The sequence below is a fragment of the Ictalurus punctatus genome, chromosome 1 (assembly GCF_001660625.3).
Source record: "Ictalurus punctatus breed USDA103 chromosome 1, Coco_2.0, whole genome shotgun sequence".
Taxonomy (NCBI): Eukaryota; Metazoa; Chordata; class Actinopteri; order Siluriformes; family Ictaluridae; genus Ictalurus; species Ictalurus punctatus.
In genome coordinates this window covers 14,089,976-14,114,067 of record NC_030416.2, presented here as the reverse complement: position 1 = coordinate 14,114,067, position 24,092 = coordinate 14,089,976, and the positions used below count along the sequence as shown (strand labels likewise).

The window sequence follows — 24,092 nt, the reverse complement described above, 5'->3', positions numbered from 1 at the left end:
ATAATAAAGTCATCAAAACTCTGGAGTAACACAAATGGAACTATGGGAATTATGTTGTAATAAAAAATAAATCCTAAATAAATCAAAATAATTTAGTATTTTAACATCTTCAAAGTAGACCCACTTTTTCCTAGAATTTCCAGAAATGTATTCCTTGCATTTTCTCAACTGATTTCTTGAGGAATCCTCCTGAGATGCTTTTTAAACAGTATTAAAGGAGTTCCCACCAATACTGAACTCTTATTGGCTGCTTTTCGGAATATTTCACTGCAAGTCATTCATTTAAAAAAATATGTTTTTTTTGTAAATAAAATGTTAGAGTTCTAATGAAAGAATTGAATATGTTGGCACGATTATATATTTGTCTACAACACCGATTTAAAACATTTAATCATACACCTTCAGATCAAAAGGTTTTTAAGATCATGAGAAACATTTCAGTCAACTTTTGTAGTGTAAGTCGGAGATGTACAAAATGATGAAAGAAGAAAATATGACACAAACTTTATTAATGTTAGTGATGAACAAATCAAGGGTGTTTTAAACTGCTATTTTTGTGTCGTACATATGAGACATCATGGTGAAGAAATCTTCTACAGAAGATGATCTAGACGGAGAAAATATCCTTCATGCTGTTCTGTTACCCAACAGAGCAATAACCTACAGATATGCTTTTTATTACCAAGGTTCAGACATGATTGTCAAAACAATCCCCAATAAACAATATAAAGTCATCATGAATGGAATCCAGATATATCACCTATGACTTGTCATTAAATCAATACACAGTACAAACTCTAGTAATATTAGTAGGTAATACTCTGGCCTTCATAACTAAATTGTTTCGTTTTATGATGTATATATGAATTATGAACAAATGAATAACTACACTATATGGCCCAACGTTTGTGGATGCCTGACCACACCCATACGTGGTTTTCCCCCAAAATTGTTGCCACAAAGTTGGAAGCACATAGTTGCATAGGGTGTCTTTGTATGCCGTAGCATTAAAATTTCCCTTCACTGGAACTAAGAGGTCTAAATATGTTCTAGCATGACAATGTCTCTGTGCATAAAGCGAGCTCCATGAAGACATGGTTTGCCAAAGTTTGTGTGGAAGAACTCAAGTGATCTGCACAGAGCCCTGACCTCAACCCCACTGAACACCTTTGTGATGAATTTAAGCACTGACTGCACTCCAACCCTCATTCAACATCAGTGCCTGACCTCACTAATGGTCTAGTTGATGAATGAGCACAAAACTCCACAGCCACGCTCCAAAATCTAGTGGAAGGCCTTCCCAGAAGCCTGGAGGTTTTTATAACAGCAAAGGAGGACTAAATCTGGAATGGGATGTTCAATAAGCACATACGAGTGTGATGGTCAGGTGTACACATACATTTGGTCATATAGTGTATTTCTCTGAGGAAACAGCTGAAGAAAATAATTCAATTTGACTAGCATTATAAATCCTAGTAGTCCTTGGTAAATACTCTCTGAATTTCCTCACATTAGCATGGTGGGCTGCGACACTCTAAGTGTGAGTTAGTGAATGTGTAGTGAGTGAGAGGCAGAGTATGACTCACGCTCCACATGGCTAGTCTGTTTCAGATCTGTCAACTCACCATATAGCTGAAGAGAAAGGGAATTACTAAGTTTTCACATGCTAAAAACAATGAAAAAAAACTGGGCCACCATATCCCCAATTGGATAGTCACTTCCTCTGGAATCTACTGTGTGACTTACTGTGTGGCTAAGTTGTGACAGAGCATGTGTGGTTTGAAAGCGTGACCTTTGAGTTCTTCTTGCTGAAGTGAGAAGTGAACCATTTCAGTCAAAGTGACACAGACTCAGTATAGTGCTGCCATGAAGATGAAGGATGGTAAGTCATGCACAGGATTTTGACTTTTTGACTTTAACATCATTTTTATGTATATATAAACAAGATCTTACCTGTCAGTGATTGATAATGTGAATTGAGGAATACATACTGTAACAGAAAACTGAGATTACTGAGTAGATAACGCAGACAGACAAACACTCAGAGAAATAGATACCTAGATAGAAAGAAGTCAAAGAGAGTACAAGAAGAAATCCACAGCAATATGTTTATATAAAATTATGCATTATGTAAATAATATAATATATGAGCAAACGATTAATGCAGTCAATACAATTATAAGGTTATAAAATAATAAGCAAACAAATAAATAAATAACTAATGAAATATGGAGAGTATACATCAGTGGTTCTCAAAGTGGTGTCCAGGGACCCCCAGGGGTCTGTCTCTGTGAAACTAGGGAGTCTGTGATTTTTGTATTTATTTGCAGTGGTGGAAATTAGAAAGTTATTATGTTTATTTTTGAGTTCTTATAATTATTGCTCACATGAATGCGTTTACTTCAAACCCCAATAGCTCGGAAACAAATACGACTATAAATAATGTCCGAATGTTGACCTAATGTGTTCTGTCAATAGAAAGGTCAGGAATCATAAGCTTTATGGCATCGCCAAAATATTATTGTAAATAACGTATTTAATGATGTTCATGAAATATATCTGTATTCAGGGGGTCTGTGGAATTCATTTTCCAGTTTAAGGGTTGTACAAAAAGTTTGAGAACCTACATGATATTAAAACTGGTTCCATGGGTCTATTGTGTGTGTTTAGGTAAAGGAGAACAGAAATATCTGGCCCACATACCTCTACGAAGGAGACACTCCGATGTAGCTGTGATACAGGGGAAACACATCTACCCTCCCTCTCTGCCAGCTGAGGCACACTGGAGCCAAGGTAAGAGTCCCGCACAGCATAACTGAAATAGTTATATTATACTGCTAATGCTAAGATATGCTTCAGATTGTTACTGATTTTGCATCCATAATGATCCATAATGTGTGAAAACATTTTATATTAAAATGAGATTGACATGTCGTTACATGTCAAGACATTATCAGTGGGTTTTGGTGGTTAAAGTTAGAGTTAAATTGATTCATTTTTTGTTTATTAATTTTGCTTCAGCGTTCCATTTCTGTCAGGTTTTTATGCATGATAGGCCTCAACTGTTGCGACAATTAGATTTCTAAACATTCTGTGCAGAAGACCGTATTAATAATATCTACTTCCTTTTTCTTTGGGTGTTTGAAAGAGTGCAGAGTTTTAAAGTCATTTGTGTTCCTTTTTTGAGGGAAACTTGGGCAAGGAAGTGTGATAGTCTAAAAGGGGAAATGCTGACATTTCTGAGCAAGCCTTTCCAAATGGTATTTTTATGAGGTGGCTTTAGGGAGCTTCCTGTTTTTGAGTCTGAAAAGAGGATTCCTTTGGTAGTTTGTCTAAAACCTGTGCTGATTTCTCAGAAATGAGGAGAGAGTGATGTGATGAGTCACTGTTGCTTAAACTAAGACATATGATTGAGCAGTATATGACATTTGACCAGACATGTTTGGGAAATCAGCTGTTTCACCATTACTGAGCATTTGCTATTCTTTCTTCCTTGTTCTGGTTTTTAAACACATTGTTCTGGTTAAGAATTAAAAAAAAAACCCTAAACAAAACAACATTTTTCTAAGACCATTTTCAAATCACTGACTTGGCTTTTCTACAGAAAGGAGGCTAATACTTTTTATAGGAGCTTAGGAAAACTTGTGACCCTGTGGTCTAATTTTAGCTCCAACCCATTTGGAGATCAGGCAGGCTGAGATGGAGGGAACATTATTGTGTTGCTTATTGAGGGCCATCCTAGATGTGACGCAGAACTGTTGTCTCTAAGCAACCACTTCAGATGCTTTGGAGCCACCTGAATTTCAATAGCAGTGTGTTGATACTGCAGCTATCTTCAATCCCTGAAATGAATCAGGCAAAAGAAGAACAAGAACAAAAACACCCACAACAGTGTATTGTATTGACAGTGTCACAGTCTTAATGTAGAGAGATACATATTCAACACAGTGGGAAAATGACACAATTAGTATATATTAAGAAGATACACTTTTCAGCCACAGGCATGGTACTATGCCATTTACTGCTCATAGGTGAACTGGGAAGTATAAACGCCTCAAAGGACTTTCTTTGAAAGCATCATTTGTAAAAGGTTTCTCAGTGAATCACTGCACAAGATACTCAAAGTGTAATTTTGCTATAAGCATTCCTTAATGTTAAGTGTACTGTACAAGAAACATGTCAGTAGTATTTAAATGATTTTTTAAGTGAAATCACCATATACACTTACATTTTTTTTTTAAATACTAAGGTTAACTTTTTCTGTAAGCTTTCAAGTTGCATGACTGTCATTTATTTCAACATTAAAAAAAAACAAAAAAACAATATAAAACACAAACATATAAGTATAAAATAGTATAAACAATTGTAAATGAACTAAAACATTTTTCCACCCTAAAGAGAATCCTTTAGATTTGATCAGATTGGATCATCACTCAATAAATGTAATTGCTTGTATTGTAAGTTAGAAGACACCCCCGGCTGTACCACACAGACTCTGTTAATACTCTAAATATGTCAGCTTTATGTTCTGACTATTTTCACTTTTATTTCCTCACACATTTTGGTTTGTTCTTTGGAATTACTTTAAAATATAGCGTTTCTCATCACTTCAATTAGGACTTCCTGTTTCCCATGCTTAATGTAGCACAGCTAATTTAATTCTAAAGAATATACAGTGCATAGAAAAAAATCTACACACTCCTGCTAAAGTTGCACATTTTCATTGTATCTCATTGTAACCGAGTTATATCAGATCAGATTCCACTTTTAACGTGAAAAACAGACATTTTAGGGAAAATAAAAAACAAGAAAAAACTTAGAGTAACCTGTTTGCACAAGTGTGCACATACTTTGTTAATACAGCACTCAGTCTTTTTGGGTAAGAGTCTATCAACTGTGCATATCTTGATTTAGCAATTTTTGCTCCAGATCTATTGAATAGTGAAGGGATCTCTTGTGCACAGCCCGCTTTAAGTCATTCCACAGGTTTTCGATAGGATTTAGATCTGGTCTCTGACTGGGACGGTCCAAAACGTTGATCTTCTTCTGCTGAAGCCATTCCTTTGTTGACTTGTGCCCCATCTTCTTCACTTGTTGATGATGGCAAGATTTACCTTTGTTTGATTTTTGTTCTTTTATCACAAAAACTGGCAATTTTAACAGTGGCGTGTATACTTTATGTCCACTACCCATTAGTAGCTTGAATTAGTAATTAGCTAACTACCAATAGTAGATTAAATTCTTTTAACAGCCGAATGCTGCCGATTGTACTGTAACAAAACCTTAGTCGCTGCAGAAAATACCAACTGTTTTGATTTGCCGAAGAGAATCATTTGAGGGATTCTTAAGCCAATTCTCTTTGGTAATCATATTTTATGAATTTTATGCAAACAGACTGTTAAATTCTTGGAACTGTAACTGTAAGTATAACTGCGTAACTGAGGGCTAAATATTTCAGTGACCTCAATCTCCTTACAGTGGCATTATGATTAAGTTATTTTTGCTATAATTAAGCATGACCCATGACTCAAGAGCTGATTTGGTCATATGAGTTTTTGGCTTAGCCAAATGGCTATGTTTTGCCCTAGGTCACATTTACAAGACACTTTTTTGTACCATCATTTCTATGCCAGGAGGTACAGCTATTAAGCATTTGATGGTAGAAACAGACACAGAAGGTGTGACTCCCTGAGTTTCATTGTCTTTAGGGCCAAGGTCATCATGCTCAATGACTGGACAAACGTTTGTTCTGGCCTTTCATCTACAGTGCACCTGCCCTGCTCCTCTGTTAAGCTGTCCCAGTGAGTTATAGTGTAGGATGAGGACAGAGAGGCATGAAATGAGCAGACCAAACATGCAGAGGAATTACACCCACATTAGTTATGCTCTGTGGAATCCAGTGAGACCAAGTGAGATTACAACTGCAGGATACGCACTCAATTAGGAATCATTCTTATAATGTTATTTTAACTTATATTGTTGTCTGTTAGTGGATTTTTTATTTGTATTATTATTATTATTTTTTTTTAAAGCAAACCTCCATCACATCTACATGTTTCATTTGGATTCAGATTAGTTTATTTTACAGGACTATTACATGCAGAGCCACTTCATTATTTTTCAGAATTCTCTGTTGTCAAATCAAAAACTTTCAAACAGTTCTATACAGAAACCTTTCTAATCCCAAATACTACAGTCAGTAAAGTGTTTGGGTGAGAGTTGCCAGGTCAGGATTTTTCCTTCAGAATTGGAATACTTTTAATTTGTTGGTACTGGATGATTTTTTTTTGTCAGCAGGTTGAGAGTTGGATGTTAGATTAATAATATCAGTCCCAAATAAGTAAGCTAGAAAGGTTTTTAATGCAAAGTGAGTGGTTGTTATCTTTAAATTGTGGTGAATTATCAGATTATTTCTAATATATGTTATAACATGGGACCATTTTAGTGCCTTGGCAAAAGCACTGTGTAAAAAAGCATGGCTTTAATACATCTTCATAAAAAATAAAAGTACTGTATGGTACTTTTTAAATGTCACAATATTGTGCCAGTTGTGGTCACAATATTGAAGTTTACACATTGATTACTTTTTTTGTCATGCAGACCTGACAACCTTGGTTTGGTGTTCATAATTGAAACAGAATGCAAAACCACCCAGCGTGCATCCCTTGCTCTCACACAGCATCCGCAGGCTGATTACAGGCCTGATAAATGCTGCTGCCATGTCTCTCTCTCTCTCCCTCTCTCTCTCTCTGATCAGCAAGTACTATTTAAGTCATGGACATGGCACCATTGCCTTGGTCACAGATGCATTTAGTACACGCTTGAGGCTTTGCGTTCTTACACTGTTTATTGGGAAATGGCATGATAATCAGTGTCAGACTCTGTTTGCTTGGGTCATCTACCTTTTCTTTTGCAGTTTGAAGACAGAGAGGAGTTTATGGTACTGTAATGGACGTTACTGTAGATTAGATTTGGTGTGAAAGCAGAAGATGAACCTAAACACAGTGCACTGCTAGTGTACGTTTGTGCATGTGTATATTGAGCAACTTAATAAATGGTCATTTGATACCTGAGAGAATTCAAGATGCATCTTTCCCATCATTAAGAGGTTAGCTGGAGTTACAAAGCCAGTTTGTGTTTTACCGGAACCTAGAAAGTAGGTTAATGTAAACTGAATAGTACTTTAGGTCATCTCAGTAGTTCCTATTTTAGTTACTTTAAACACTTTAAGTATATCAAGGCTCGCTTAACAAGCTAACGAATGTCACAACAACCCGAGTCTTTGTAACAGATCTGCTGGCTTTTCTCAACACTTCACTGCCAAGAGCTTAGCTGAGACCTTCGTCTACAGGCTGTTACTCTGGTAGGCCAAATGGCATAAAGGACGAAGGGAGGGTTAGATAGCTGATAAACAAGTGTGCACTAGTGACTTGTGGTACGACTTCACTGCAGGAGAATGAGGCACAGAATGTTTTTTCAACATCTCAGTGAATTGACCTATGATCTATGGTCTGCTCTTCAGAGAGATCTGGAGCAGCGATTAAAGCAAATGACCAGGAACTCCCACAAGAGGGCTGCTTGCTCAGCGTGGTATGTCTCTGTGTTTAGGGGCCAAGTGGAAGAGGCGGAAAAAATGGGGGAGGATATGTAACCGAAGGTTATGTGTGTGTGTGTGTGTGTGTGTGTGTGTGTGTGTGTGTGTGTGTGTGTGTGTGTGTGTTACACTGTTTGAGTGTGTGTGGTGCACATGGATATGTGCTCGTGTGTACTATTTATCATGACCATTAGTCCTTTCATGGACGCATGGTGATGAAGGAACAGAATAGATTACCTCATCCTCTGAGGACATCAGCTGGAATTCCTAGATCATTTTCCAGTGACATAATTCTTTCTCTGTGCTGTTCTGGATCTCCTCATGGTCAAGCACAAAGAAACAAGAGACTCCTCCTTAAAGACATCCTTTATACTTTTGGGTTGTTCTTTGTCTACCTGTGACATTGTTGAAGCTATGAGGAAAGCCACAGTTTGAGACATGGACTGATTTGAGAGAAGTGACTAATTAAGAAATAGTAAATAAATACAGGATTCATAGTTGTGAGGCAGGGGAACTGGTGATCTATAGGTTCTATAGTCATGAAGTCATTCTTTCACATAACAGAACTTTTAATGATTGCTGATTGAAGATTAGCTCTCTACACTCACCTACAGCCAAAACCAGCCCTGGGCAAGAATATGATATATATATATATATATATATATATATATATATATATATATATATATATATATATATATATATATATATATATATATATATATATGAGGATAAGAAATATATTATATATTGCAGTAGGCCATTCTTTAATTTCACTTATTGTACAGTGATGAAAACTGGTCTAAGAACAGTTGTTTTCCTCTTTACATTTGGGTAAGCAATTCTACTAGAATCATTTTATTCATTGAGAATTTAATTAAATATTATATTACATCAGGAGATTTCACATCAGTCAAACGAACTATTATTAAATCAAATATTTAGTTAGATTAGGATTTTTTAATTAAAACAGTTACTATTACAGAGAAAATCACATTCCAAGACAGTAACTTATCAAATTATGATGAGGTCCAGGATAAAAAGAGATTAAGTTAGACTTTTCATACAGGACAGCATTACGGGGAAATTAACCTGAAACATATCAGATATCATCATGAGGCCTCTGTGTGTGTGTGTGTGTGTGTGTGTGTGTGTGTGTGTGTGTGTGTGAGTGAGTGTGTGTTTGAGCATGTTTTTCTTAGTTTTTATGTCACATTTGACTGGTCCCTACTATGAAACAAAAGCTGCAAGTTATATCAAAACAACGACAACAACAACAACAACAACAACAACAACAACAGCAAAACAATTTCTTTTTGGTTACTAAGGTTTAGGTTAGGTTTAGATTTGTGCGTAGCAAAGCATTAATTAACTACATTCATAATTATATTATGTCAATGTCTCACAGGTAAAGTTAGACATTAGTAAGACATGTTTAATTTCCTTATGGATTACTGAATAATTCATATTAGTTCCTAAATGATATGTTTTAAGGTCAACAACTGAATAATAACCCCAGATTTTAATGGGCTGATGGTAGTGGTAGGTATAGGTGTAATATTATTTAGTTATGTTAACTGAAAAGTCAATGGAAATATGTCAGATAGTATACAGTATATAAATTATAATTATACAAGTGTGTGTGTGTGTGTGTGTGTGTGTGTGTGTGTGTGTGTGTGTGTGTATGCATGTGTGTGTGTGTGTGTCTACAGTGGGTGTATGGTTGCCAGTTGATGGATGTTGAGATTATCCTGTGATAAGACTACAGATTTAGTTAGGGAGCTAGCTTGGCTCTGAACTATTGAAAAGAGATCTTATTTAATCAGCGCTGCAAGTTGACTCCAGGCCACATGAGCGAGGTCTGAGCTGAATGAGGCTCATATGAACTGAATTATATTCATATGCTAATCTCTACTTTTATTCTCCGATCATATTTATAGCCTCCTGTATGAAGCTGTGAAAATGAATGCCAGCAACTGAAAGCCTCCTGTTCATGGTACTGTAACTGCCCTGATGAACTGATTATTATCTATACAAAAATCAATATGTGCTAGATGCTGGTCCGGTAAGTGTCTGAATTGACATTCCAAAACATCCACAGCTGGCTCGCTTGACTGCGTGCCATCATGTATTTCCATCAGCACAGTGACTCCAGATAGACTCCAAGAGAGAAAGTCAGTGGTTTTGATCTAAGGAGAACTTGAAACAGCACAGAGCCCTCTAGATAACTGAAAATATGCTGTTTCTGTCTTAAAATGTCACCAAAGAGGGTGTACTAAGTTATGATGAATTCAGGGTTTTAAGCGGCAGATCAATATGCTCCAGTGGTGGCGCAGATTGATCTCTAAAGAATTCTGTGAAATGGCCCAATCACCACAGTGACACGCATCACTTGGTACTATTTTTAGAGGCTAATCAATACACACACACACACACACACACACACACACACACACACTCACACACACACACACACACACACACACACACACACACACACACACACACACACACACACACAAAGGAAGATAGTCTTTATGGTTACATATACAAGGACAGTTCAATTAAATCCTCACAGCATTCTGATCAGTAGCCCAGACCCTTTTATCACTTCCACCACTTTCCAACTTGCCTGTAACATCCTACAGGAAACAGTGACTAAAGGTAAAATGGAAAGAAAGACAATGCATAGGTTTGGCTACAATGTGATTACCAGACATTTGTGTTTTTAGAATGATTTGGTTGACAATCTAATGGATGCACGACACTGACTTAGATTCAGACTCAAAGCAAGAGGATATATTCAGCTCAGGTACACCGGACATCCCAGGTGCAGTAAGAAGTTTCCTTTGTGTTATGTAATTGTCCTACATGTCCAAAACATCTTTGCAAATATTCCCTCTGATCATTAATGCAGCATTCAAAAAAAGTGCTGTCTGTGCATTATTTGATCCGACCTGCAAAGTGCTTTCCAACTCACCCCAAACATCTTGCAGGAAATACCGACAGGGGCCAGACAGTGTAACCTAATAAAGCTCCAGTGCTAAATCATTAGAGCGGAAAGCCACTCCCATAATGTAGCCAGATGGAGGCACTAATTGGGTTTGGACGTGAGGTTTGCAGCACTGGTGCCTTTGTGCTTTTACGAGGCTGGCTGAGTGGCCGATGGAGAGCGATGCTGAGCTGAAATGGCAGAATTACACTGTGGGGTACGACCTGGTTTGCTCTTGCCTGTTGGATTGCCACTTGGTTTGAGAGGGGGGGGATAATGAGAGAGGAATCTTATTTTGGAAAGGGGATTATTTAACACATGCAGGTTAAGGGAGATGGAGAACTGATGCAAGTGTGATGAGATGCATGAGGAATTACTAACCTGTGTGTCTTCAGGTATCATGGGAAAAACGTTTTCATGATGACACCGTATGAATGGCTGCATCATAAGCCGTGCTAATGCTAGAATAAAGAGCTGGGATGCACCTGTAACCATGTACCCATACGGCACCGTGTCCCCTTGTTATCACTATCTGTGCTGTCAGCTGCACAGCTGTCGTCACCACCCCAATGACAAATGATGAAATTCTATAGAAACAATACACTCGTTTACTGTCGTACACACAGCTAGATGATTTGATGTATTCCCACCTACACAAGGACAGAACAACAGACTCACGTACATTACAAAGACCCTCATGAAAAGGTTTTTATGCTAATTATTTCTGTCTCTGAAGACTTCGGGGTAAAATTAGAGCTGAAGAGACGGCTAGAGCGACTCTGTAATGTGAAGAAAAACAAGTGAGCAGACCTTGATGCTGACACATTCTCTCCCACACAGCTTGGTCATCCACAACGGAGAGAAATTCTCGCTCGCCAATCTGATCTAATTGGCCAAAGAGCAATATTTTAGCACCCTGAGGATGTCTAATGCAACATGGCCTTTCGATGGGTTGATATTAGGACATTTTATGAAAACAAAATGTGCTGAGCTTTTATCGAGTGAATATACTTGGTATTTGGTTTCCTAAGAAAAATATCTCTAATGCGCTGAAAGTGTGCGTGTGTTGCCAAGTAATTGTGCACCAAAGAGCATCAGACTGGCAGTACTGCTCCCATAGCATGGCCTGAGTGCTGAACGTGTGAGAATAACATCCTGATTTATAACAGACATTTAGAACAGAGATTTTATTTGATTTTCGGGTGATGAGACACGAGACGCACTGCAGTGTCCTTTTCAGGATGCATATCTCTCACTCCCTCATTATAACCCTACAATTGTCTTGTATTTAAATTTGGAAAGGGGGGGGGGTTCTCTTGGGGGCTGTGATGAGTTAACCTGAGGGAACGAAAGCAGCACCAGCTGGCACACTGACGCTCACACTTAAATTGTTTAATAGGACTACAGTGAACAAAAGGCCACCTCTGACGCAGGAAAGCTATAACAGGCTCTTCAACCCCTTTACAGCCCATCAAGGCTGCTTGTTACTCAAACAAACACACACACACACACACACTCACACACATACACATGTACTCATGCATGCACACACACTATGCAATTTCCTAGCTTTTGGAAAGTAACCAAGATTTGGAAGGACAATATAAGTACAAAAGTTAATCAAGATGAAGAACAGTGACATTGACAGTGAGTTGCAGAATCAGTGCTGTAGCGAAGTCAATTCCTCAGGTGAAAATAGCCCACAGATGCCTGTAAATCCGGAAATTAAAGGTCACCACCTTTTGTCCCGTCTGATTAGCTGATGTGCATTTGATGGTGTGCTATTTTTGCCAGTGTCAGTGATATTTAAATAAACATATTATTTAATAATTATGATGAATTATTCAAGAAATGCAGTGACAATAATAGAAAAGGTATGTCATTACGAGAGTAAGGAATGTCATTCTGGACTTGCTGACTGCGCCTGGGGGTTAATCATGGTGAGATACTTTCTGTTTTACACAGACCTTTAATCCTCATTGCGATCGTGCTATCATGCAATATACATACGAATAAGTTATTTTTAATATGCAGTACAGTATGTGCATAAGGATGCTATCCTTATGTAAAATGTTAATCACTCCTTAAATATTCATACTTGTGATTTGACATTAGCGTAAAGGTTACTTCTCTTCTAGTTCTGTTCCAGCGCATTTTGTCTAGACAGCTGTGACGACAGCATGCTCAGGAATTTTTCAGACTCAAACATGTATTTGTATTGCTATTTAACCATATCACATCTCTTTTATGTGCATGTTTTCCCATATGGAAAATTTTTCTCTTCATATATAACCTAGCACTTTTAAACTATGCCAGAGTTAAATGATAAAACAGAATACAAACGTCCATAAAACACACACACACACACACACACACACACACACACACACACACACACACACACACACACACACATACAAAATACTTTCCTTCTCAAATTAATGGAGCCTGGTGGAGTTATTGCTGTGTAGAAAGCACAGAGTGAGCTCCACACTTTATGAGCTAGTGTTCTAGTGTTTGGACAGATGGAGGCTTTGGGCACTCAACTAGTGAGAATCGCTAGAATCGTGATCCTGAATCCGCCTGCACTGACGCTACTGATGCTCCAACATGCTAACAGGTGCTGGAGACATTAGCGCTGAATAATCATTAACCACGATCAAGCTGGCCTTAGTCACATGAGGGATGTGTCTGTGTTTGGTTTACGAATAATGACTACAGAATGCAATATATTTCAACGTGAAAACAGGATACTATATTACTACTTACAACATCCTGTATGTTGAATCTTTTAATTGAGCATCTGTATGATTTATCCTTACATATTATGTGTAACTTTAGTGGACTGCTCATTTCTTGTTTTGAAAAGGCTTGTCAGAATTCCTCACTGTTATTCATCGACATAATTCACCATTGTCGGTATAACCCATAGACATCATTTATAAGCTGGGGATAATACTTTCTGGCAGGAAATGATGACTTAATAAAAATATCAATGTTGTCCTGTGCATGGTGTTTCAGTCCTCAGTAGTGTAGTGTTGACTTATTACAATTCCCACTATGCTTCACTGTGTCATTAGAACAGGTCATTGAAACCTATTTTGTTGTTTACATGTTTCATAATTTCATTGTTTTGTGAATTCATAACATTTGTAACAACTGAACAGCTCAAAATGCAGAATTTATAGGAGCTTGGTACAGCTGTATTAATACCAAAGTGCGGCTCAACAGCAGCAGCAAAAGAGCCGCAGAACAATATTAAGGCTGCCTTAGAGAAACTGAAGCGGTATCTTCCACTTATCAAAGCTGATTGAATGCCTGACCCATACCCCAGGGACTTGAAGGCAATTGAAGCTACCACCTACTGGCTGTGATAGCAGAAGCACTAAGATTAAGGTTACGATGCTAAAGGTGTATGTGGAAGCGTTTTGTATTTGACAGTGAGTGCTAATCATCTTTTATCTCCAATACTCACACATAACAAGAATGGTCCTACAGTGAATCCTGGACTTGGAAGATATAGATATAAAGATCCACATATAAGATGTGGTGACATTTTTCTTTGCTGGCCATCAGCCTGGCAAAGTGTCGTCATATTGCACGCATTATTTGTCAGAATTGCGTTTACATTGGGGACTGGAGTTTAAATATGTCACGCTGTGGCTGATTCCAAAATTTCTACCAAAGGTCTCTACAGTATGTTAATAAACCTAAAAACCTATCTGCTCTTGTACATGAGCACATGTGGAAGTGACCTCTAGCTGTTTGTGTGTTTTTTGGGAACACAATAATGGGGTTAGCCCACTAGGTAAAGGAAGTGATCGCAGGTCACTAGACATCTTCTTCCATTAAATGCCATTGTATGCACATTATGGCTATATCCTAGGAAGCACAAGTAGAAATGCCATTTGCAGATTTTGGTGAGTTTTTCTGAGTGACTGGCCCTCACTAGAGAGCAATATCAAAATATTGAGTCTCTTATCCTCAAGAGTACGCAATATCTGAACACTGAGTTCTTCTCATCCACAATATCAAGACCTTGAGCAATTCTTACTTTCAGTGGAGAAACATTTGATCAAATTTGTGCCCACTGTTACTCTCATCTTCAATACAGATCAGTATTAGCATATTAGTGGTGGCTCAGGGGCTGATCAGAAGGTCATAAGTTCAAGCTCCAGCCTGCAAACCCTGTCAGCTCCAGTAATTCAAATCATTTCACTGCACTGTATTTGTATTTGTGAAAACACAGTCTTGCTTTCTATCATCCTCAATATGAGGGCAGTATCAACTTTTTGAGTGATGGTAGTATAGTATCAGCACTTCTTTTGAGATACTGCCTTCACTAGTTTTAAAGGAAAACACACTAGCAGTCCAGAACAAAAAAAAAAGTAGAATGGAAGGTTATGAACTGTAACTGACCATGATTCTATGGTGAATAAGTGTAACAGGCTACAAATGTGGGGTCATGGTCACAATATGACATTTTTGCTATTTGTACTCAGCAAGGAAATGAGCAAATAGGAATACTCCACTAGTTCCGAGGGAAACGTTTTATGGTTCTTACATTTGTCCATGCATGACAAGTGCTCTTAACGGTACTCTTGTGTTATTTGGAGTAACAAACTGAAGAGAGCATAAACTGTCTGTCCAGCTGAAACAACACGAAAACATAGCATCATTCCCCTCTAACTGCAATCTTTGGGTATATGACAGAGCTGTTTGTACCAACATAGGACTGAAAAAGGCTAGACTTACAGTGATAACATTCTGCTTCTTGAGTCCTTTTTAGGGCTGCTGGGAGATGCTCATCCCTCATATATTCTTCTCTAATTATGGTATTAACCTATATTCTGGTTCTAGTTTGACTTAATTAAACTAAATAAAGACATGTTTCTGAGGTTATATGCCTCGTATTCAGTCAAATATAACCGTCTCCTTTGTGAAGCTAATGTTAAACTTCAATGGTCCATGGGTTTTCATGGAAAAAGGCTGCAGGGCTGTCTCAGTGGCTGTACCTAATACTTAATAAATGTGTTATGACTCTCACAGATGTGCATTTATATGGTAAATGTTAAAAGGACAATACATTTAGTCAATGAGAAGGTCATAAAAACTATATAGGTCTCTAAAAAATGGCAGTTTGCCACAAAAGAGTAGCGTGATGGTTGTTTACCATGATCCAAGATGTATAAGGTAGGACGTTTCAATTTATTTAAATAAGTCTGACCTCACATTCAACTTGCTGTGTTTAAACAGCCTTCTTAAACACATTTCTACAAATAGGGACCCCAAATAATAGACCACAACCGCACACCATTTTATACACTTATTATTTAGTTATTAATCTTGCTTGATAATATTGAGTTACACAGTGACTGCACAGTAAAACAAATTGGACAATATGTAGTTCTGAAAGTGAGAAATGTATGTCTGGACTTGGTGGGTCTTTATAGTTTAAGGAGTTAACGAACAAAGCAAACAAGGTCAGACTGAGCATGTAGTTTTTCTAATCGAGTGTTTACCAATCGACACTATGTTAAGAGCTGGACTGGAGAATCCCTATTACTGCTTTACATAGCTTTATAAATGTACTTCTGCAAAACTATTAGATCACTATTCTGGAGTTTCTGTAGCCTATTGTTGATTTTAGGCAATTATTAGATTGTATCATTTAAAAAAAACATATACAGAATATAATAAAAATAATTGCAAACTTATTTTTTCTGCAATGCTAAATATTTTACTCTCAATATGGTCTGAGTTTCTGCACATAATCCATGAGAACGTCACAACACAGCTGCATAAAGGAGCCAAATGTCAAGCAAAATGCAGACAAATTATATTTATCTCTCAAGAAAGCGGGTTGTGTGTCTTTTTAAGAAGGCCAGAAGGAAGTAAAGAGAGGGAAGAAAATGAAAAAAAAGGAGAGTGATAGAATACAAGAGTGAAAGGGAGAGAGACATGCCTTCTGGCAGAGAGCGAGGGGCCACAGCTGTGTTTGGTGTGGTATTTTTAAACGCATCAATGCCGCTCCAATCCCTGAGCCTTGGCTGATCTATTTATAGCCAGGGCTGGCCATTGTTCTATTTCTGTCACCTGTGGGCCATGCCACTGTTGATTCACATGCAAATGAACCTCCTCCTTTACACAGTAAGCTGCTCTAAACTAGACAGAGCATTAGAGAGGGAAGAGAGGAGAAGAAAGAGCAATGAAAATCAGAACACAGCTTTGACTGCTTGACACACAACTCCACAGATGCAGTAAAGGCTGTTCAGCCATTTTGCAGGGGAAAAGCTGACAAAAAGGACAGGGGAAGACTTAAACCACGGAAAAAGTAAACGGATAAACCCTTTTCTGAGGAGCTGCAGCAGGAGATGGTGTAGCCCCCCTGCTGATTCCCTGACGTGTGGAGGAGAAGTGAAAGGGAGCGAAGAAGATAGCAGGGGAGGAACTGTTCGTGTTACCGAGGGAGGAGTTGTCTTTCTCGCGTAGTGCCACCAGTGAGGAGGAGGCAGAAGCGAGTGCTTGTGGTCTCCTGAGAGAGAGAGAGAGAGAGAGAGAGAGAGAGAGGACAAGGAAGGGCTGCTAGTGTGACAGGAAGAATAGGGCAGGCAATGTGCCGCTGACTGGAGTATGCTACAGACCATTTACGAGGGTGACTCCTACTTCTCCAGCGACAGCTTTGGCAAACTCCGGATGCCTCAGGAACCCCACGACAGTGACATGCACAACGTTAACAACTCAGGTGACTCTTGATTCTCTCTCTCTCTTTCGCTCTCTCTCTGAAATGCACGCACTCTCCACTTCTACACTTCCTGTTAGTGGAGCTTTTTAAACTTGTGTCAACAACAGCAGGGCAGTCTGACTAGCTGCTGGATTAACAGGTACTGCCCCTATCATGTGCTTAATGGCATGTGCACTGTGTGTCTGTGTTGCTTGTGGAGCTGTCCTGAGTCTGACTTATATCTGGAAATAGGCTCTCTATTTAAGATATAACCCTGGTTTGTTATAAATAGAATAATTGATGCATGCAAAGTTGTCTAGTAATAGCACTGAACGACATGCAGGGTGGTAAACAGTGAGTTGTATTAAGAACTACAGCTTGTACAGGAGCACTGAAGCAGAGACAGGAAACAGGTTGACAGAAATACAGTCGACACGAAAAGCCTGTTACTTCAGATATTTATCAAAGACAGTACATAGGTCTATTTTGGAGCCGGGCCTTTTTGCTGACATCATGCCATGAAGTTTTTCATCGCGTTATTGATTTTAGACATCACTTATTTCTCTACTTTTGTTGTCTAGGGTTTGTTGTTAGTTCACATACAGATGTTGGCTCAAACCTATTACTATTTCGAGGGCTGTTGGAGTGTTCTCGGAAATTTACAATCTAACCCTGCATTATCCATCCATCCATCCATTTTCTATTCTATACCGCTTATCCTACAGGGTCGTGGGGAGACTGGAGCCTATCCCAGGGAGCCTGGGGTACAAGGCAGAGTGCACCCTACCCTGGACGGGGTGCCAATGCATCGCGGGGCACAATCACATACTCATTCACATTCACAAACCCATTCACACACTACGGACACTTTGGACATGCCAATCAGCCTACTATGCATGTCTTTGGACTGGGGGAGGAAACCGGAATACGTGGAGGAAACCCCCGCAGCACGGGGAGAACATGCAAACTCCGCACACACAGGGCAGCAGCCCTGGAGGTGTGAGGTGTGAGATGAGCATGCTAAACACTAAGCCACAGTGAGCCCTCCACATGTATTATGATTATTTCTTGCTTTTTTTAAATTCAGGAGTTCAAGTGCAACTTCACGGCAGCCTGAGTCATTTCAGAGCAGTGTCCACAGGTTAAAACATCTCACATCTAACTTTGTTTATGTTGCACAACACATTCGACATTTCTGTTAATGCAAGTCATATAAACTGTGCAAATATATGTTTCAAGAAATTTTGCCAGAGAAACAAGTTGTCATCCTTAATGAGACTCAAAGAAACCTGTTGTGGGACTGAACTAATTGATTTGGGGCAGTAAGTCTCGACTCTAGCCGGAGGACATTAGCCTTAAATCCTTCAGGTAGCCTAATTCAGTATTAGCTTAGGATAAGTAAAAGCTTTAAGGAAGCATATTATAGTTATATATAGATATACATGTATGCTGATATGATATGATACAGGTATGCTGTATGTGTACTGTATGTGGTGTGACAGGTTCTTGCATGCAGCAGGCTGTTTCTTAGTCTGTGGGTCAGCTATTCTTAGCCATGTTATTTTCAACTTCTGGCATTAGGGTGCTAAGATTAGGCACCACTTCAATCTGTTATCATTCCATCTCAAGCCGCGCCTAATATAACCGTGCACTGGAACATATATTAATAGTGTGTTTTTGTCTTGTCATTTGCTCTCATATGGTATATAAATGTGTTGCTATCGAGAAACGTGCTTGCATTTATTTCCTCGTGTCCTTCAATCTTGTGCTTTTTGCTTGAGAATGACATGAGAATCTGAATTTTGCTAGGAGTTTCCTCCTAGCACTCTAGCAGTCCATCCATTCAATACTGTTAGTACTAATTATGTGGTCATTCTGAAAACAACAGCCTGGTCTCTGCAGGAGGTAAAATTACAAAGAAACTCAGTGGTCACATGTAAAAAGAAAAAAAAAAAAGAGCGTTTTTGAGCCTTCTAGAGCATTGAATAATGAATAATCAGTTGGGATGCAGTACTGTGTTGGATCACTGTGTTGGATCACTCTTTATTTTGAACCCATGTCTCCCACTCAGCTTATGTGACTCTCGTACTGTTGCATGAGGAGCAAAAGCACTCTAATTAATATTCTAATGAAAACAGTCTCTATAAGTTGAAGACACTCAGCTGCATCAAAGAGAAGAAAATAAAAACATGGCTCTGACAGCCCTCCATTATAGTCGAAGGATAATTACTAATGAAGCTTATTATACTTATGACTTCCTGTAATTTGATGCTGGGCATGAGTGCGTTCTCAGAAAAAAGAAAAGCAAGCAAGGCCTCTTAATTTATCACAACAATGTCCTCTCTAAAGGCTGTTTTTGTTTTGGTTAAATTACATTCTGTTCTTCCCAGACCACTGATAATGACATCACTTTCATCTTGAAGTACCTGTGAGCTGTTTGAGATGACAGGACCGTTCTGTTTCAGTCCCCTTTCTCCAGGCTTCACTTTAGATGTATGGCACTGGATGTTCTTTGACACATGACATTCACACATCATTGTTGATAGATTGGTGATACAGTACCTGCACATTGCCTTCTGGTGTCAGTGACAGCTTAACTGGTGTGACTTTTGTGTTTTCTTTTGAATTACCAAACTTCATTATTATCCTAGGACTATACTGGAAAGCTTTTTAAAGATAGTAAAGACAAAAATCTTGATTCATTCTAAATCAGACATCATAGCTGTATCTTGGTATTAATAATTGATCTGGGTTCCACTAATGGCTTATATATCTTTAGTGCTTACAGTATATCCTAACAAAAAATTTTTTTACTTGTGTGGCTTTAGCCTTACTTTTTCACTTTTAATAAAGCTTGAGGTCCAAAATTGGTCAATTTGGCAATTATTTTCCACATTAAACCTCACATTTTGTGCCTTTCTCCTATTATGCTATATATATTGACCCCAGAACAGCTCATTGGCGGTACATAATCTATACTACACAAGCCTCTGATGAAAGTGTAGTGGTGATGCTGTAGTTTTAACCTGCTTGCAGCACAGCATATTGCCATCTTTAATAAGTGTTCCAGCACCCATCTCAGACAGGCAGGAGAAATACCATTCAGCCCTGTATCTTATATGAGGGAAACATGACACTTAAATGAGCCGGAGATCTCTAGATTTAGACTGCATTTTGATTAGGTATGGGACTGTGTGCTGTTTTTAAAGATGTATATACTGTTGGAGTATGCTTTGTGTGTTTTGGAGGGTTTGATCATACTAGACATTGGGAAAAGAAACCCCAAAAAATCATGACTTGATTGACCTAGTGCAAAATACTGAGTGATTTGCTACCGAGCAATCTTTTCCACATACACTATTAGAAAAAAAAGGACAAATCTAGAAATCTTGAAGATTATTTTGTTGTCTCTTGGGGTGAACTCCTAAATATCCTACAACAGAACTGAGTTTTAGTGAGGAGTCCAAATAAAATCCTTTAAAAAAGATAAGAAGCTTTAACTATTGAAAGAACAGCTTGAAAAAAAAAACAAACATTTTTCCCCCCATTTAAGAGTGTACAGACACATGGAGAATTGTTTTCTAAAGAGGACATGATGGAATTAGCAATTTGTGAGATGGTGTCAAAGTGTTTCCCACATAATTTATATATATATATATATATATATATATATATATATATATATATATATATATATATATATATATATATATTACATTTTTACTTTAATGAATACAACATATTAGTTCAGTAGAAGTATTTTAGTTTTACTGGTATGAAACTTGTGGGGAAAATTCTACATAAATAAAGACTATAGAAAGGCGGTGATGTATTACTTCATGTGGAGCTTCATCTTCCACTCACACAAAAATAATTCAATATAAAATTGAATAATCATATTTTCATTTACCATTTGGCATTCTAGTATTGACATTTGATGTGCACACAGACTTGGACATTTATGAATAGCTATATTTAAACAAAAAATAAATCACTGGCAAATTAAAAACAGATCCTTGAATTGCATGAATATATTTAACATGATGCAATAACGGTGTAAAAAAGATAAATACCACTTACCTGACATGCTTTTGCACCGTCTAATACAGCATTTAAAATGACATTACTATTAGAAACATTAAAAATTCTAAGCTGCACTGAATCTGTGACGAAACGGATTTGAAAATGCGGCACATTTCACGGCCTTCAGCCTTCCCGTCAACCCATCAGGACAGAGCCACGGAACATGGTCTAAAACATGGTGGCTGAGAGAACACGCACATTTCTCTGCACTATATGATCAAAATGAATTACAGATGCATTAGGCTTTAGTTATGGTCTGTTTCAGACTTGCATTCCCTCAGCGTACACAAACAGGTGAGTGTCACATTTGTGCAGAATTGAAAAGACTTGGAAGTGCGTATGTTAATCTCTCAAAACAAATTAGCATGCTTTCGTTTAGCGGTGTGTGGGAGGCTTAATAACGTGTGTCTGGATTTACCAGCACCCCAAGCCTTTTATCAGTGTACTCAACAGTAATTTGAGACAGATCAGCGTGCAATTAAAGCCTTGACCAGTGACTCATGGTTACAGTAGTCACCGTACCCTTCCTAGCAGCCACTGGGGAGAAGTAGGGTTTGGCACGATGTGGGATGCATGCTAGTCTTTGGTGCCAAAGACAAATTGTAAGCTTTCTTTCATAAATCTAGTGTTTACCCGCTGACAGTGCTACCTCGGTGTGACCCTTTTTAGTCAACCAAGCATCTGAAATAGCGAGTAGTAAAAATCAATCAATACAGACAAACTAATAGTAACTCAAAAGGTTACATTACACTCACACATTGGGTTGGAAGGAAGAAATTGGCTGCCTAGTGCATTACATAAATTCAGCAGGGGACTCTTATTTTTGCCTGAGTTAAAATAGCTAGGTGGCCTCACAAGTGTGATAGTCTTTCACATTATCTATATTAAGAGTGTGCTCAGAAAAGCAGTTATATTTAACCTACTTGCTGCTAATTCTGTTTTTCCAGCAGCAATTTGCAACACATCAACAGCTCTTCTAAGATTTGTTGCATATGGAATCATCGCCTTAATGGCTTAAGGCCAAAAAATTAAAGTGTATGTATGTGTGCGTGTGTGCGTGTGTGTGTGTGTGTGTGTGTGTACTGCTGAAAAAAGATAAACATACGTCACCTTCTGAGGGTGTCAAAACTAGGCGATATAAAAAGCACTGCTGTAATAGAGGACATACTGTCATAGGCTCATGTTTGTCTTTATATCATAAAGTGGGAACCCCTAATCAGGTTGACTTTTTCAAGGTCTTGGATAAGGAAATTGTAGTGGGAATACAACAGTGGTTTGGGGCACTGTGGAGTTTAGAGTCTTTCTCAAGGGCACAAAAACAGCTAAATTTAAACCTGTGTTCCTAATGTTCTGGGTGGAATTTGAATATGTAGAACCCTAATCCACTGAGCTTTAGCTGATCCCTGTGACTGACCGTGGATATGTCTTGTGCACAACATTGTGCTTGTAATGGATTCCTGTCATTACCATATTCTACATGCTTGGTGTTCTCAGAATAGCACACCTAAATTCTTGTTTTTGTCTTCTTTTAAAAGCAGACCTGGCAATGACATCAGTAGCTCGTTCTATTTTCAAAAGGATGTCCTCATCAGCATGATATTTGAACTGGTTTCCAGACATAATATAGATGCCTGACTTCAACATCATGCTCATTTGTTCTGTAGTGCCACAGTCTGGGTAGGGTAAGAGGCAGAGGGCTTGCGGTAATGAGTTTGAAAAAAAGAAACGACAACCCTCTATCAATTACTGCCACAAGTTAAGCAGGAAGAAGTACAGGTATGACTAAATCAAGGTGCATATCTTTTTAATGACAGCAGCAGGGGTGAAGGGAGGTGCAGGGAGACGGGAGATAAATGAGATATTACAGCTGCACGCAACAGGAAACAGCAGGTAACTGCAGCTATTTTTAGCTGCGCAGGGGCAGTGAGCCAGATGCCTGTGACTCAGAGCTGCTGCTCATTGGCTAGATACAGGAAGGATGAAAAGACACAGCGGGACCGTGCTACTAAAGAGCCTGTTTAAAAGTGCTGTCACAGACCAGCCTCAAGCACTCCTCTATCATACCTACAGGCCCAGAGCACTGTTTCCTTCTGAACTAAATGCCTTTTAAAGGCTTGAGACCCAAAACCAGCACTAAGCCTGTGTGTGCATTTGTACAGTTAGAGTATGTTGTGTGTGTGTGTGTGTGTGTGTGTGTGGGGGGGGCACTTTTAATGATCGTATATGACTGTGTTTTGAGTCTTATCAATATAAAACTGCTCCCCAGGAGGAGACAGCGCACAGTGCTGTTCAATATCTTCTGGAAGAGTAGTCATTGTTATGTCGTCCATGTTGCCACAGCAGCCTGGTTTAGGGTGGTGGATAGGGTGTGTGGGTTTGTCATAGCCCTAGATTGCAGCACTTGCTTTTATGTTGCTATTTATACCTGACTCGTCAGTACCGCATGCAGACATTTTTGACTGCGGCATTCTGAACAACAAAACAGGGTGCTGAAATAGTTTGCCAGTAATGAGTTTGCTGCTTGCGTCACTGCAAGCGTCTCACCTTAACACCTTGCATGGAAAAACTGGAGTGTCTCAAATAGTCTAGCTTATACATAGGCTACTGTAGAATCTCAATTTTTCAGTGACGACAGCAGATGACAATGTTTGTGTCTGTCTTTTGTGTGTGTGTGTCTTTTAATAGCCACGCTGGAGGTT

General features: G+C 38.6%; 1 protein-coding gene across 4 annotated transcripts in view; it reads left to right on the top strand.

Annotated features, from left to right (window-relative positions):
- Positions 1-1,735: 1,735 nt before the first annotated feature.
- hdac9b (histone deacetylase 9b) overlaps positions 1,736-24,092 on the top strand; it is a 38,971-nt gene continuing 16,614 nt past the window's right edge. Inside the window, exons 1-2 of one of the 4 annotated variants that reach the window (XM_017471394.3) lie at positions 1,736-1,882; positions 2,671-2,793. In XM_017471394.3, the coding sequence (XP_017326883.1) occupies positions 1,867-1,882; positions 2,671-2,793 (139 nt within the window). In that variant the 5' untranslated portion in view covers positions 1,736-1,866. The other 3 variants (XM_053681315.1, XM_017471403.3, XM_017471404.3) reach the window with 3 other exon arrangements.